Source organism: Cricetulus griseus, chromosome 2 (genome assembly GCF_003668045.3).
Source record: "Cricetulus griseus strain 17A/GY chromosome 2, alternate assembly CriGri-PICRH-1.0, whole genome shotgun sequence".
NCBI lineage: Eukaryota > Metazoa > Chordata > Mammalia > Rodentia > Cricetidae > Cricetulus > Cricetulus griseus.
Genome location: NC_048595.1, coordinates 387,894,508 through 387,912,546, shown reverse-complemented (window position 1 = coordinate 387,912,546; position 18,039 = coordinate 387,894,508). Strand labels below are relative to the sequence as shown.

The following is an 18,039-nucleotide window of genomic DNA, read 5'->3' as shown; positions in this document are numbered from 1 at the left end:
GTTTTATGTGATAGCAAAATAAGAAAGAACAAAAATGTCCTTTGTGTTCAAAGTTGGCCATTTCACTGGTTGTTTCTCTGTAAAGGGCTCTGTTGCAGGTCAGAATAGCATCCACCTTTAACATTGTCTTTACATGGTTACTTCAGGTATTTTCTTTTGTTTTCCAAATGAACAAACAGTTCTACTCATCAGTTGGTTGCATCCCCATAACAACTTTATATCTAGAATAAAATACATGTTTTACACTCAAACACAAAGATTTTAGTGTAGTATTAACTAAATTCTATTTTAAGCAAAATTACAAGTAAAACAAAATTTCATCTCACAAAACTGCTTTAGCACTTAACTACAGTTTGGGGTGAGAAAATTATGGTTTCCAAACTCAGTTCAGTCCTTCCTTCCTTCCTTCCTTCCTTCCTTCCTTCCTTTCCTTTCTTCCTTCTTCCTTTCTGGAATGAACTGGACACTCCCACTCCTGTTCTTACCTTGGCAATGGATAGCCTGTGCCGAGGGCCAGGAGTTTAAGTCTTAGCATAGAAGCAAAGTGAGAGGTTAACCAGGGTTTAGGATGATACTGGGAAGCTCCCAGGTAAATGATGACAAGTGAGAGACAGAGGTTTTAAAGCAGGCATTTATAAACCTGTTGAAGTAAGAAGAGGTGTTTAGCCTTGAGAAAAGATGGAAGAAATAGGTAACAGGTATATTAGCCTTTTCTCTGTTTTTCAACCAAGTCTACTAATTGTATAGTAGTTCATGTTTTTATACATTGCATAGCATTACAAAATTCTTTAAAATAAATAGTAGCATTTAAAATTTTCAAAAATTTCTCTGTGTGTTTTCACTAAGACCCATTTAAAGAAGACTAAATTAACATGGGAAAGGCCATGTACTCTGACCACAATGCAAGTTGGGCAACAGCAGAGGTCACCTCAATCCAGCTGCTGCCATCCTGCTCTCCTGCCACATGGTCTCCCAAGGCTCTTCTGTTGCTTAATCCTTTAATGTTAATTCTAAATTTAAGTTGAATTCTAAATTGCTTGCCTATTATTTCAGTAAAATATTTCGTGCTGTGCATTCTCCCTAAGCTCCATACTATAAAAATACTGCCCTATGTCCCAGTCAGTTGTTCAGCTAGCAAAATCTTTTCCTTCCTGTTGCTTCTTTTATGTGTTCTCACAGTTCTGTGCCTGGAACAGAAATTAAAAGCTTAATGTGTGTATGTGTATGTGTGTATGTGTGTGTGCACTCGCACATGCTTACACACATATTCAGATGTGACCAGGGCCTTGTGCTAGGCAGGTGCTGAGCTGCAACCCCTGCACATGGTTTTTTTAGAAGGGTCTTGCATTCTAGCACAGGCTGGCATGGATCTGTGCTTCTTTTGCCTCCGCCTTCCCAGTACTAGAATTGCAGGAGCACCCTCCCCTACCTGGAGAAATTTGACCTCTTCAGTGATAGAAGTAATGGTGAATACTGCTTCTTAAAGTGAAGAGCAAAGGTTCAGTCCCAAGTATTAACAGGACAGGTGAGTGGTTGCATGTGGCATATCCTTTTTGGTTTGCCATTCCCTTCTTAATAGGCAGGATTTTTTTCATTGCTTAAGAAATAATCAGTCTGGGACTTTGATAATTCACATCTGATTTGATCAAATGCCTTTGGGAGGATTTCTTGGCTCTGACAGTAACATTGACTTGCATCTCTTTCCTTTTGTGCTTCTATTGTGTCAGTTACTTGGCAATGAGGCTTCTGTTCTTTTCTCTTTTTTTTTCCGTTTAACTTCTGGAATAGTTTATTTTGCCTTGTAGTTCCAAAGGTGGAGATTGTAGTGGTGAGGGAGGCATGCCATCAGGCTGCTAGGATGGAAAGAGACTCATTTTCATTGACCATTTTTTTTGAGATTTATTAGCAATCTTACAATCTTAATTTTTTTTGTTTTGGCTGCTTACTGTTTCAGTCTTAGAAAATCATTACCAACTTTTTCTGGCTAACAACTGGAATTGCTTTGAATTTCACTTTCTTTGAGTCTCAATGGGTGTGTATTAGAGAGTTCTTCTGACCATTAGCATACATAGCAAAGCATTTTTTATTCTGGGGAAGATAAATCCAGGAGCTTCATTCAGAGCTTTGATGTCAGACCAAGTCTGTATTGCAATAATGCTGTCAGTGCTCTCCAGTAAAAAGCTTATTATTGTTTTTGTAGGCACCACAGTAGCGCTTATTATTCTTTCCTTGGGATTTCTGATGTCAGCCCAGGCTTCCCCACGGGTCACTTTCATACCAGTGCCTCCTTCGGGTCAAAATGCCACCTGCACAGGACACAGGTGAGATTTTATTATGTTCCCTCTTCATAATCCAGTTATGGTAATTTTTTCTTTTAGCTTTTAACATTTCTCAAACTTAGATGAATAGGAGATTCTTGGGTTTTCAGGCTTTTGTCTGAGGGGAAGGGCTTGTGACAGGAAGAAAGGTCAGGAACCATTGGTATGAAAACCATAATCTTCAAAGACAATGTGAAAAAACTGAAGAAAAATGAGGTGCTTGACACAATTGTTGACTGAGTAGACTGAAGAATTTACAGGTGAATTAATGACAGAATGTTTGGACAGTTTTGAGAATGCAGAACTTTCCTAAGGAATGTTGCCCTCAAAAACTTGCTGTTTGGTTATTTGTAGTATAGCCTTAATATACACATGCCAACATCAAAAGAGCTTTACATTTAGCTATTCCCTAAGACACACAAGTTATAAAATTTCAAAGCACCCAAGAGCTATGGTTCTATATTATTTTTGATGGGCTTGAAAATATCTATGGAATATCTGTGGTGTGCAGACCCTTGGGGTTACAGTAAATATGAATTAAGATGTAGAGAATACTTAACACAGTGCTTGCATGTAATAAGTTCTCAGTAAGTGTTACACCTTCTACTCTAATTACTAAAACCAATAACAGAAGGGAAGACTGAAATGGTGGACCTCACAGAAGACTAGCTTTGGGGGTGGGGTGTGTGAACTGAGCCCTGTAAAGAGAAGTAGAGTAAGCCCATCAACAACAGTAGCAGCAGGCGTGAAATCCGTGCAAGGAAGCAGGAACTCAGTAAGAAGAAAAGACTAACCACAGGCCAGGGCTTGTACAGCACACTAAGATGAGGCTGTGAAAAAGGTCAGATCGTCCAAATTCGTCAGAGCTTTGTGTTCTTCGGCCCAGCAGCATGAACATGCATGCATAGAGAGGTTTTAATCAAGGAGTGACTTGCCCAGAATTTCCATTCTATACCATCTCTCTGGCTGTGTACACTGATGTCATGAATTCGAAGGCCAGCTGTGACAGATGTCTGTGAATGAGATGATAGTTGTCTGGACTGTGCTGGTAATGTTGGAGATTTTACAAAGGAGATTTACTCTCAATATATTCAAGAAAACAATAAGAATTAAAAATAACTTTCTCATTAAGCAGAAGCTAAAAGAGAAAGGCATATTCAGAGAATTTGAAGTATCTGAGGATCCAGGCAGAAGGTACTATGTACCTGAAATGAAATGAGGTGACTGAATGAGACAAGATGATAGGTTGTCATGGGAATATTGAACTCTGGGGGGATGCTTTCATGTTCTAGTAGAGGTTTTTGGAGTAGAGCATATCAGTGATCAAAGGTATGGATGTAGTGACACCTGGTTCACAATTAAGAACCTTACTGAGACCTTGACTCCCTTTGCGATTTCACCATATACCACTAATTAAACAGACAGTACTTTCCTACCCTTTGTGTGCTGTTCCCAGCACAGAATCACAGATACTCATGGTGGACAAGGCATTTAATGTAGCCTAATTTAAATCTCTCTTCATTTAAGGAAACAGAGGTCTACATACGTCATATCCTCTTCCCAGAGCACCCTGGATGACTGCTTATTCTCTAGGCTTCTCCTGTAGAGTTCCCATGTGGGAGCCTTTGATAGAACAACACTACTTGCAGACATTGCTTTTTCTAGCACCTTCAGACTCTGTTTTCTTACCTTAGACCCAGAAGGCAGTTTGTTAGTGAAGATGACCTAGTGGTTGGGTTAATTTTACTAAACCAATGACAGCTGGCACTCACCTCTTCAGTACATTCCTTACTACACTTGATGCCCTATGCCAGTCAAAAGTCACAAGAGAAGTGGACCTCCAGCTCATTGTGCTTCTATCTTTACTGTTTCTCAATTGGAACTCTTATCTAGAGTCATCACTGGAGGTATTTAAAGTCACAGGAAAGAGGGGCAGAGTTTACAAACACTCCCTTCCTTTCACCCCTCACCCCTTTTCCATCACCATCAAGTCAGGAATACAAAGATGTTTATTGTGGTTCCTTCTGTACAATGATTTCACTATTTTCTTCTGTAAATGAAGTTCTCAGATATCTAAACTAAGCAATTGTGATTTTACATGCTCACCCCCTACCCTGTGACTGTGATACTAGTTTTGGGAAGCAGTGTGCCCTTCATTCTCTATTCCTCTCAGAGGTCACTTCAAAAGATGTAGTTCTATATGACTACACTATTTTTTTCTTCTTTCTAGCCATTCGAATAACATGATACTTTCAGATTCAATCATATTTTGTACAATACTGAAATGTGTAAAAATCCTATCTGTTACTGTTCCTCATTTTAACACCATAGTAACAATGTGTTCATCATTTCTGGTCATGCTTAGCAACTGGCAGTGAATTAATGACTATACAGAGTTGAATTCTCTACCCGTGTCTACTATATACTTCCCTACTGATTTCCTCTCAAATAAACCTGGTTTCATTTTTAACATGGATAGTAAGAGGCAATATGCCTTGAGGGTAGTGATCATAAAACTGCAGTAGAATGTGTATGTCTTGGCTAATATCTACCAGCCCATTTGAGATTAAAATAAGCCTAAATAGTAGTTGAAAAAGAAAATGAGAGTTGAAACAGAAGCCTACATAACTTTATCCTGTAACCTTATCTTGAAATAATTGCATGTATATATTCTATTGTTTCCCACACACCTCCTGATGAATTTGGCACGTGAAGAAGAGGATTTTACCAATGATACAAGGATCCTTTTCTTTCGTGGTGTGTGTGTGTGTGTGTGTGTGTGTGTGTGTGTGTGTGTGTGTGTGTGGTGCAAATGCATGAGTGCCAAGTGATATGTGCCACAACTCATGTGTAGAGATTAGAAGACATCTTTTAGGAGTTGGTTCTGTTTATTCTATGGGTTCCAGGAATCCAATGCAAATCCTAAGACTTACATAGCAAGTGTTTACCTCCTGAGCCATCTTTCTGGCTTGATAGAAAGATTGCTATCTGCCTGCATAGGTACTTCTTAGAATAAGTTGAATTCTATATGTGGCAAATCATCCTTTTAAGTTCTCCATGACTTTTTTTTTGATGACTTGAAGATTCTCAGAAACTTTCGGAGCTGTCATAGCATCAAGATTCTGAACTCAAACTTTGCTTGTTTTCTATAGTCAAAAAGTACATTTTAGAGCCATGCATGGTGGTGTGGATCTGTAATCTGTGTACTTGGGAGGTGGAAGAGGGAGGATCAGGAGTTCCAGATCATTGCTAGTCTTGGATATGTAAAGCTTTCTCGTTAAGAAAAAAAAATGCTTCTGGGGAATATAAAAGGGAGGAATTTGAGAATAAGTGTGCAAAGAGTAAGGACAGTCTATTCCAAGAGGAAGCATCTTTAATGTCTTCTATATAGGTCATGAAGAGGAATGTGGAGGATGGTCATGGTGGCATCACAGCACTCAAGAGGCAGAGGCAGGCAGATACAAGAGAATTTTCTATATAGTGAGTTTCAGGCCATTGAAGTCTACATAGTGAGCCCCTGTCTCAAGAAAAAAGAATATGTGTATTCTTTAAGGAATCTAGTTTTGGTGAATAAGTGAAAAAAATGCCACCAAAAATGGGGTGGATGAGAGTTAATACAAATATGCCTAGCCTTCATAAGTCACGAGAATCCCTGGAATATAAGAGGACTTCAAGGCAATAGAATGAAAATGACATATTAGATTTGCATATTTAAAATATCACTATGGCTGCACAGTGGAGTTAATTAGAAATGAACAAAGGGATGAAGGGTCTTAGGTAGCCTAGGCAACAAGAAATATAACCTCAGTGGCTGTGAAGACAGACTTGAGAAGTATCATGGCAGGTAATGGCAGGCCTGAGTGGTTAGTTAGATGGCAAGAGAGAGCAAACACTTTTCCCAATGACTGATAGGGTTAGCATCTGGCATCTGCAGTCTCACTGTAGACTGATGTAGTAGTTTCCTTCACTGTTGCTGTTCTAAACACCATAACCAAAAGCAGTTTGAAGAAGAAAGGGTCTATTTAGTTTATACTTCCACATTGCAGTCTGCCATTGAAAAGTCAGTATAGGAACTTGAACAGGAACCTGAAGGTAGGAACTGAAGAGGAGAGCATGGTTGAACACTCCATACTGGCATGCTACTCAAATCACTCAGTACGATTTTTTTATATGTATAGCTCAGGACCACCAACCCAGGGTTGGCATTGTACACAGTAAACTTCACCCTACCAAATCAATCATTAGTCAAGAAAATGCCCCCACAGACTTGTCTACAGTCCAATCTAGTAGAGACATTTTTTTCAATTAAGATTCCCTCATAGCCAATAATAGCAGCTTGTGGTCATGTTAACAAGAAAACTGACCAGAGCATCCACTTCTTAAGGACATTTTCAGTGATGGGAGCCTAGAGACTCTACCCACTCTCCAGTATAAACAGCTCACATTAGCAGCCCAGCACTTAGCATTTCTGATACTCAACATTCCTACTCAAAATATTATTTATTCCTTTTGAACTTAAAATATATATGTAAAAACTTGTCTACACTTATCCAGTCAGGTCCAAAGTAGAACAAGAAGGTAAAACGAAAAGAAAAGAGAAGAAAAATATGTATCTCAGATAACCCAGATGTCTTTATGACTGTTCTATTGATGTGAGGAGACATCATGATCGAGGCAACTTACAGAAGAAAACCTTTATTTAAGGGCTTGCTTACAGTTTGGGAGAGTGAGTCCATGATCATAATGGGGGGATGCAGACAGGCATGGTGCTGGAGTAGTGGCTGATAGTGTTACCTGATGCACGACAGCAGGCTGAGAGAGCAGTGCTGGGCCTGGTGTGGACTCGGGAACACTTAGATTTTTGTTCTAGAATCCTGGTCATTTCACGGAACCGATAAAGCTAAGAGTTCTATTCACAAATAATGTCCCATTCTGTTAGACGTGAACAAGGGGTGTAAACTATGTAGTTCTGTCTGCGGCAGGCCAATACAACTCTGTAGGAAATGTCACTAAATAATAAAAGATAATAACTAAAAGCCCTGACAACATTCTGTTTTATAAGTTTAAGCAAAATGAAAATTGCCTTCCTAGAAGTCATGTTGGCTGAATGATGAAACAAGCTACATATCAACAGCCAGATGTCTGGCTGTTAAGTTGAAGTATTGCTCAGCATACCCCAGTAGACTATCTAGGCCCCCTCCTGTGCTTTAATCTTTCTGACATGTGGGGAAGTGACTGCTGCTTTGACACAAACCTTTGTTTTTTAAAACAATTTTCACAACCAACTTAAGAAGGCTCTTCAGTGAAAGTAGTTTTGACCGCAATGGCTTAGGCAGGCATGATGTTTGAATAGATGGATTTGATAGGTAAAGGTAAATAGTACTGCCTAAAGGATAAGTATATATAAGTTGATAAATCAGATTAATGAAATGTAACATATTCTATGTACACTTAGGGTTAGTTCTTATTTTTTATTTAAAATTTTTTTGACAGTTACAGTAGGACATGGGTACTAAAAAGCAAAGCCTTACCCTTAATGGAACAAAAATGAAAAAAAAAAAAAAAAAAAAAAGACATGGCAAATTCTGATGGAGAGTCAGAGTGTGGCCTGGCTAGCCCCTGTTTCCTAAGGCCATCACAGCTGACTACATATGAGGCATGGCATCACCACTGCTCACCTCTTTACAGAGTAGTGTTTTCAAATGCATAAAATAAATCTACAGGATCACAAAGGAAATCAGTTTACTAAAACCTGTAGCCAAACATGTGTGCCACAATGTGAGGGATCAAACCTACCTCTTATGTACAAGGCAAGTTCTCTGCCATGGAGCTACATCACCAGCACCACCCCCTTTTGTCTGTCCTTCCTTCCTTCCTTCCTTCCTTCCTTCCTTCCTTCCTTCCTTCCTTCCTTCCTTCCTTCCCTTCCCTTCCTTCCTAATTTTATTTCAAGGTAAATTCTTGCTAAGATGTCTAGCTTGCCCTCAAACTAGCAAGTCCTCTTACCTAAGCCTCTGGATTATTGACCTGCACAACTATAGCCAGGTTAAAATCCTTCATAAATAAACTTGCTGTATGATGACACTCATACCTCATTATTAAATATGAAAAGTCAGAGGTTGCTGCCGGTCCATCATCATAGTTAAGACATCTTAGTGAATGTCAATGGTATTCAGAGATTTCTCTATTTCCTGTAATGGGGCATGATGATACTAGATTGCTGTTGCTGAGGATAGTTTATTGCCTACATAATTCCTTCACAATTGAAGGAGATGCTTAATTTTAATAAAAGGTTAAGACAATACAGACTTTTTCCATCAACTTCGTGGGTCCCATGTGAAAGATATAGCTCCCAAGAGTGAGTTCTATCTAATTGTTCCAAGGTAGGTAACAGTTTCTCAGACTGATATGGCAGAGAAGGCACAAGAGTATGAGGGCAGTCTGGGCAAAGGCAGGGGATCCATTCTCTTCAGGAAATTAGACTAAATTAAACTTTGACGTTGCTAGGGAACAAGGTGCCAGTCTGCAGGCGAGGCAGAAGGAAATGAAGGGCCTTGGGTACCAAGTCAGGGCTAGGGAAGGAAGTCAGAGAAAGGAAGAAGGCAATCAACAGCATCAGCAGGAATTAGCGTTATCACCTTGGAGCTTTGCAGAGGGCTTTATGCTTGACTTCCCTGTGAGCGGGAAGAGTCCCACAGCCCCAGAGAGACAAAACAAACCTGCAGTTTATTTATGTTGGTGATATGAAGACAGGGTGTCTTTGGAGAGTAGTCTGCTTAAATGTTAAGTGCAGAGATTTAGGGGGATAGATTTGGCTAATTCCATGATGGTTGCATGTCCTGGTGACTGATGTAGGACAATAGATGTGTCAAATTTCTAAATATACTTTGATTTTTAAATAATATTAATTTCTGTGAATTAAGTCCTTTACATTTGCAGGAATAATTCCAACTTCAGTTTGGATATTTTTGTCAAATTACTCTCACACTTTCTTAGGAGGGAAATATTATATTATTTAACTGTATTGGGAAGGATACAGAGGCTGGGGGAGAAGTGTAGGTGACTTGCTGAAGCAGTGAAGTTCCTTTGCTCTTGTCTACCCCCCTCCTTTAGCCAAACTAATGACCTTTCTCTGAGACCCATAGAGTTGTGCTTCCATCAGCCACCCATGAGGCAACAGACAGAACACCGGTCTATAAACCTGCCTATAAACACTTGGACTTGGACTGTCCCTTGAAAATGGACTACCAAGTGATGAAGCTCATTAAACTAGTGACACCCTAATGATCCCGCTATGGAGTGTGCTGCTTAATTGAATCAATCTTAAAACTCGTTCAGGACATTCAGTAGAGTTCATTTTGTAACAGAAATGAGGTTTTTGGGTTTATGTATAGATTAATAAACAGATGAAGTCACTTTTAACACTGCTGTCTTAGCAATGTTGATTTTGAAAAGAAAAATAGTGTTTCTGATTGCAAGAGAAGCAGCAATAAAAACAAAACCTTAGAGTTTTGTCAGAATCTGAAACAGCTGCCTTTATTTTTGCCAGGTTTTTGTTGTTTTTTGAGATAGGGTTTTTTTTATGTAGCCCGGCTGTACTGGAGCTTGCTCTGTAGACTAGACTGGCCTCAAACTCAGAGATCCACCAGCCTCTACCAGTACTGGGATTAAAGGCATGTACCATCACTGCCTGACTATCTTTTTACAAAATTTATGTGTATGAGTTTTTTGCCTGCATGCATTTTTATGTACCATGTGTATGTGTGATATTCATGGAGGGCAGCATCCCCAGGAACTGGAATTATGTGAATGGGGGGAACCATTCTGCAAGAGCAGCAAATGCTCCAAACACTATACTTTCTTTATCCAGCCCAATTTTTTGTTTGTAATCAAAGAAGTGCTAAAATTTTGGAATCACAAACACAAAACCAGTTATAGAGCTGGCAGTATACCTACCTCAGTCATTGCTCTTTCTCAAATAACACTATGTAGCATGGTTTTGCTTGTTTGTTTTTAAATCTCTACATCAGGTCAACCTTCCTCCAGAAGGTGAGAGTTCTTAATTTTCTAGAAAATATTTCTATTTTATACTTGACCCAAGGAGTGCAACAGACACTGTGGAGTTGCTTTTAGCTTAGACATTCTTTGTTTTTTGGTTTTTTTTTTTTTTTTGAGATTTCAACTTATTTATTTCAATTAGATATAGATAAAACCAGAAAATATTTTGAAATTTAAATATGCTCTAAATGAATGTGATTTAATGAACACGTTAAATATATACAAAGATACCTTAGAATATGTACTAGTTTCAAGTTTATATGGACTGCTAGATGCCAAGAATTGCTATAGTACACAATGAAAGCCTTGGGTGAGAAATTCAAAGTCCCCATGCCTTCCTCTACTTTCTTTTTTTGGCATTATCATTATTTTTATTATTTTTAATTACTCATATTTACATATCCATCACCCCCATCCCCATGTTCCCACCCCAACCCACCCCCACCCCCCACCCCGACTCCTCCCCAGGGATAGTGAGGCCCTCCACCAAGGACCTTCAAAGTCTGTTTTATTGTTTGGGGGAGGGTCTTTGTGAGAAGATCCAACTGTAAACAAGATTTTCTGGCCCTCAATTGTCACTGGTGATGTCTACCATGGCATCTCCAAGGCAATCCAGACTTCACCTTCCCAGCTTCACAAAATATCCTCTCTGACCTTCCATGCAGGGAGACCCTAGATACACCCCTGGCCTTGGCAGCTTTGCTGAGCCCCAGAGAAAGATTTCACAACCCCTTTCTTGTATCTTTGATTCTAAAGCCAGAACCATGTGGCTGGAGCTCCCACGTTCTGCTGCTTGCTGGGGCTGAAACATGGCTCCCTCGCTTAATTACATTTTCATCAGCTTTATGTTGTTGATGGTTTCCTTCACCACTTAAGCTTTTCTTTAATTCCATTTCACAATTGGAAGCTTAGCTAGGTGGGGTTTTGCCCTGATGTCACTGCTCTCTATTCCATATAGCATCAGGCTTTTCTTTCAACTTTTTTATGTCTTTGAGCACTGGACTTATTAGCTCCCTTCTATTTCCTGGTGCTCCTTTTTTCCTCATACATTTTTATATTTTTCCTTGCTCAGCTTGCTCCTTTTCATTATAGATCTGCCTAAGAGTGACTACTAATAACTACACAACTAGTCGATACTAGGCTGTCTTGAAATCTCTTCTGTCGATGCCATTAATCTAAAATTCGTCAATTTAGCCTCAGGCAGATGTTTTGGAAAATGGTGAAAGACAGCCACATTCTCCACCAAAATTTCACAAGAATGATCTTTAGGCCACTTAATAATATTCTTCTCCCCTGAAACCTCTTGAACAAGACCATCATAATTTACATTGTTCTCAGTACCACTGTCTTCCACCCTCCTACTAGGATGGCCTATTAAGCCCTGCTTAAAGCATTCAACTGCTTTACTAATCCAAAGTCCCAAAGTCCACATTCTGCCAAGTAGCAGTATGGTCAGGCCTGTAAAGCAACACTCCACTCCTGGTACCAACTTCTGTCTTAGTCAGTATTCTATCACTGTGAAGAAACACTATGACCACAGAAAATCTTATAAAAGAAAAGAAAGCATTGAATTGGTGGCAGCTAAGTTTCAGAGGTTTAGTCCATTATCATCATAGCAGGGAGCAGGGAGAGACACAGGTAGCAGTAGCTAAGAGCTCTACATCTAAATCCACAGGCAATGGGAAAGATAAAAACACTGAGAGAGGCTTGGACTTTGAAATCCCAAATCCTACTCCCAGTAACACATTTCTTCCATCAAGGCCACACCTCCTAATCCCTCTTAAGTAGTGGCATTCCCTAATAACCAAGCATTTAAATATATGAGCCTATGGTGCAATTCTTATTTAGCTACCACAGCATGCATGAATAGGCATCATTCATTGGGATTTTTCTCTCCTTTGATATTACAATAGTGTTTGCCTTGCTGTGTTTTATTATAATCATCTTCAGGAACCTAAGCATTATGAATTAATATCTCTCTCCATCATATTTGGAATTCTAGCAGGAACCAAAGTGGGCCTTCCTTCGTGTAAACAAACATTGCCTTGGCTCAGTTCAACCACAGGTGGAGCCTAGGAAGACTCTGTATTCTACTTTTTTTCAATTTTCTTCTTTATTTATTCTTTGTGTCTTTCACATCATGCATCTCCATCCCATTCATTTTCCCCATCCCTTCGTATCTGCCCTTTGCCCTTGCAACCACCCCCCAATAAAATAAAGCAAAACTTAAGAGAAAACAAAGGAAGAAAAAAATCAGCCTTGTCATGGATGCTATAGTATGATATAGTGAGTCCTGTAGTAAAAGTATTCTACTTTTTAAAAGTCACTGTCATTACTCTCTCCAGAAGTTGAGTTATTTTGCTTAATACCTAGATTTCTGGAAAAATAAAACATTGTAGTTAAAGTCCCTATTTAAAAAGCCATTACTCTACATATTAAAATAATAAGTCTTCTTTTATTCTATTAATTACTTACTGAATTATCCACTGAGACCTTGGTCATTCTGGAAGTTTCCCAAAGCTGAGTAGTTTTGCAAGGACAAAGCAGATAGTGGCAAAAATGACAGGGAGATTAAGTTCCACTTACATTACAGATATTTTGTTTGTTTGGGGGTTGTGAATATTGTTGTTGCCACTGTTGTTATTGAGACAGAGACTCAATATAGCCCAGTATAGCCCAGGCTTACCTAGAACTTGTCATCCTCTTGCCTCAGGGGTCAGGGTGCTGAGGTTACAAGCATGTGCTACAGCTACTGACTTTGCATTGAGTTTTCAAGGAAAGTATGGAAAGGTGCAGGAACCCAACATTTTTAAATGGCATTGAAGTTGAAGTAATGTATAGCCAGCTCTAATAAAGAAATCCACACCCGTACCAAAGCAGACCTGGTGGTGTGGATCCCTGGTGGGGTATTTCCAGAGCATGTGAGAGGTCTTGGAGTGGAACCCCAAATTGCAAAACACAAAACAAAGCTGCCAACAATTTTTTAAAAAAACCAGTTTGATAGAGTATTATAAAAACAAGAAGCATAAATGCCTTGAAATCCCTCAGGAGAGACTTGGGGTAGAGGCCCCCAGCCTTAGTACAGTAACCTTGGATCCTCAAGCTTTGGGAAAGATAAAGTATTGAAAGCCCAAAATTGAACAAATTTCATAAAAGGCTGAGGAATTGGCATGAAAATGGAAATGAAGTGAATGTGAACCCTTAGTTTCTGGGAGGCAGAGGCAAACTTGGTAGTGAATCCAGTCTGGGGTAGACTGGGATGATGGAAGTGCCAGAACAGGGGCGGCTTAACTGCCACCTGCTCTGTAAGGAAGTCACTGAGAAACCATTTACTCACAAGTCACAGGCACTGAGCAAAGGTGGGTACCACCAGGAGTACCTGGGCAGCAGATCCCCAAAGCCAGGATCAAGCACCATCACCGAACTTACACTGCACATAGTTAAGAACGGTGTCTAGATGCAGAGGCTCATCTGCTCTGCAGTGGTATGTAGATAGCCCCTTGGCCAGCTTTGCCACAATAGTGGAACTAGAGAACCTCTTTTTATAGGACACTGATAATTGATTCTGCTTTAAACAAGAAAGAAAAGTTAGTCATCTCAACAGGGCTTTACATCCTTTCACAGTTTAGTTGACTTTGTAGTCATTACAGTCCCCCCAAAAAACATTTACAGGTGACAAGAAATGTATCCCCACAATATTTTACCTCCAGTTTTGCAAGAATCATGATGTCCTCATTTGCAGCTTCTTTGGCCTTTACAACCAGCCTAGCAGCTGCCTCACTCTGGTGTCAAATGGGAGATAAGAAAAAAACAATTGGTCCATGTGTGTGCTCAGAAACTCTCAGGCCGCACCCACCAAGGCAGATACTCATATATGCCCCCTTTTGCCAAGAACTCCAACCAAGGCCCAAAGAGGTTCAGTGAGTTTAGAAGGTCTCAGGCCTGAGCCTGCACAGAACTAAGTTTTAAGTGACTAGGGTATACCTATCTCTGCCCAGAATCCAGTCCTATCAGTTATGTGTCTGCTGCCAGGAGAGGGGCCAGACAGTCTTCATTAGTGAGATATTACAAAGCCTATTTAAGTATATTGTCACTTTTCCAGTGAACCTGAGATTCTCTTTCTCAAATACATTTTGAGAAGTTGTCTTCCAGGTAGAGATTGAGTTTGGTTTTGTGAATTGTGTTGATTTTCATTGGCTAATATTCAGTTCAGAAAATTGTTTTTTCCTACCAAATTAATGAACATTATATCCTATTTAGTAGGAGAGAGTGAGTGAGATTAATGTAATGAGACAATGGTCCCCTTTGGTGATGTCAAATTCGAGGGAAGCAGCATGCTTGCTAAATGCCCCATTTGCTGGAATTGGGGGAATTTGGCAATACCCACTCACTCACAGTCAGTGTCAGAGACTTGGTTAAGGAGTCTCTCCATCAAGCAGGCTCATTCTGTTCCTTGGTATACCATAAAGATGCTAACCATGTACAGGTGTTGCACCAGCTGTGAAAAAAATCAAGACACATGATTATAATCACTCATCATTAGTTTTATCTTTAAAACCATTTGCATATTGAACCCACATTAAAATCTCATAGTTTGCAAAAGATTTTGCACAGTGAAATTAGAAATGGGCAAAAATACTTTTCAACATTTGTAAAATTAGTAGTATCAGTTATGAATGGGAACAAACCTTTCAGGCCCCACTCACAATATCATTAGCATTGTGCCAGGCACTCTACCAAGAGCTCTTGTAGTAAGTAGGTTATAATGCTCATCAATACAGTAAGGAAACGATTCATTTATGTTTTATATGTAAACACAGAGAAGTACTATCTTTTATAAAACAGATAATTCTGAATTTCTTCCAAACTTGTTTGTAACAAAGTCATACAGTTTTGTCAGTTTAGGAAAGGAAAAGACAATCTTTTGCATACATAGCGTATACAAGTGCCTATGCTGTTGCTGATGGGCAATGGCTATTGTCACCCTGAGTCCATGAACAAAATATTCAGTGGTGATAATTCGAGCACTGGATGAGGACAGAAAATGGCATGGAAAAATCCATTCTGGGACCAGGCCCAGCTCAAGGATAATGTTTCTACTGACAATAGTAACTACTATTATGGAAATTTTGGCTATTTATTTTTTTAATGGTTTTTGTTTTGTTTTTACATTTTGCTAGATGTATCTGTTGTGCAGAGGGGGAGGGGTACACTTGTGCTTCATCCTGGCCTCCTTTATAAAGTTTCCAGACATGGCCTGAGATGCATCACTGTCGTCATGCTGTCAGCGTGTGCTGAAGCTGCACACACGCACTCAGAGTGACAGCCACACTGCTTGACACCCAGGCTCAGTGAATGCCTAATGAGCAAGAAGAGATCGCCCTCAGCTGACAGCGAACTTACAATGTTTATTGCTCTACAGTGGCCCACAGACCAAAAACCATCGAGCTCCTGCTGTACTTGTGCAGTGAACCTGGCGATGAAAATGGGTTTGCTTTTTTTAACATAAACAGCATTGCTACTTAGGCCCCATTTCTAGTAACTGATTTCTAATATTTCTTCCTAATAAATTCTTACTTTAAGGAAATGCACTGCCCAGTTCTAACAAGGAAGTTCAGAGAAAGGTATGCCTATAAACAGGAGTGCTTGATTGACGTAGCTAAACATTAAACCTCAAGTGGCACTGAAAGGTGACAATGTGAGGTGGCAATGTTTATCACATGCAGGCCTGCAGGTAAATAAACGCATATATAGTCACATGAAGTTTTTTCAGTCATGAGACATTTGAGAGTAATATCTTATTTGCACACAGTGTGGTAATCGTCATATATAAATACAATTTCATCAATAAACAATATGCTATCTTCAGTGCAAAAATCAGGAACTGTTCTTTGCTGGTGGTGGTGCAGTTTATCTTTTATGGAAAGAGCAAAGAAATGCAGAAGGATTACTTAAGGGACTAAAATTGCAAACAAAGCCAAACAAGTCAGTCACTCTTTGTAACTTGGGGATGAATTTAGAGGGCTGGTTTTGCCGTGAGTCTCTTCGTGGCTACCCCATGGAGAGCTTATCACAGACAGAGACTGTTCTAGGGACATTACCTCACTCAAGCCTTCCACTGACTTTGTGAGAGCGGCTGTTCAGAGGAGAACCCCAAAATGACCACTCAGCATGGTCAGACAGCTCAGACAGAGCAAGGCCAGGATCCACATTCTTCTAGGATGTTTATGTGATGTGAAGGAAATGAACTAAAGGCAAAACCAGACTGAAAACAGTGTCCACCCAACATGCGCAACACTAGACTTGCTTTAAGATTCCATGTGTGCCCTCCCCTGCCCATCAGAACAGCATCAGCACTTCTCCCTACCGATGGGGACACCAAAGGACTCAGGAGCCTGGCACCAACTCTCCAATGAAGGCTCTCTGATTTCGCATCACTTTTAAAAATAAGTTTTGAGATCCACAAAGATGACCCCCAACTAAGAATCTAAGCAATAGTGGAGAGTCTACCTAAAATGCCCTTCCCCTATGAGATTGATGACTACCTTAAATGCCATCCTAGAGCCTTCATCCAGTAGCTGATGGAAGCAGAAGCAGAGATTCACAGCTAAGCACTGAGCCAAACTCCTGGAATCTAGTTGTAGAGAGGGAGGAGTGATGAGCAAAGGGGTAAAGACCATGCTGGGGAAAACCACAGAAACAGTTGACCTGAGCAAGTGGGAACTCATGGACCCCAGTCTGACAGCTGGGGAACCAGCATAGGGCCTAACCAGGCCCCCTGAACATGGGAGTGTTAGGAAGCCTGGGCAGTCTATATGGGGCCTCTGGCAGTGGAACTAGTATTTATCCCTAGTGCATGAATGGACTTTGGGAGCCTATTCCCCATGGAGGGATACTATCTCAGCCTTGATGCATGGGGGAGGGCCTAGGCCCAATTGATGTGGCAGACTTTGATGATACCCCATGGAAGGCCTCACCCTCCCTGGGGAGTGAATACAGGGTACGATGGGGAGGGTTGGTGGGAGCATGGGAGGATGGGAGGGAGAGAGAACTGGGATTGGTATGTAAAATAAGATTGTTTCTAACTTAAATAAAAATTTATAAAAAGAATAAAATTAAGTTTCAAAGTGATAGTATGGACTGGGAAAGAATTCCAGAGATTCCTGATCCCCGGTCTCCCTGCAGTGGCCCTGAGAAGTGGTAGGCAGCCTGAGGAGGAGTTGCGCCATTCCAACCAGAGCAAGGAGTTTGGTGTTTACACTACAGGCACGGAACACTGTGGTCATTTTTGACTGGAGTCTGGTGAGGTGACTGTAAGGGCAGAGTGAAACACAACTGTATAAATATGGCATTTCCTGGCACAGTCATAGAAAAGTGCGTTGGATGGTGTGAGAACACAAAAGAGCAACATAACAGCAATGCAAAATGGGAAACAGGAGAACCATGTCCAGGAACACAGACATTGAGAACACTTTAAGACACTCAACAGTTTGTATAGGATTTTTAGGAAATTGTACAACAGGATGAAAAAGTAAGATTAGGAGAGAAATGTGCTCCAGGTTAATTGTTGAGGGATGCCTGCTATCTCCTGGGGGCTGTTTAGTGGAGCAGGATGTTTTGTTCCAGGTAAACGTTTGAGGATGCCAGCTTAGTAGAGTGGGGT

The 18,039-nt window shown here is 40.2% G+C and overlaps 1 protein-coding gene across 1 annotated transcript in view; it reads left to right on the top strand.

The window, feature by feature from the left end:
- The window catches only part of LOC100750437 (solute carrier family 2 member 13), a 261,443-nt gene that overhangs the window by 180,460 nt on the left and 62,944 nt on the right, over nucleotides 1-18,039 (top strand). The window contains exon 6 of the mRNA XM_027396332.2: nucleotides 2,201-2,321. Within this exon, the coding sequence (XP_027252133.1) occupies nucleotides 2,201-2,321 (121 nt within the window). The remainder of the gene's footprint in view (nucleotides 1-2,200; nucleotides 2,322-18,039) is intronic.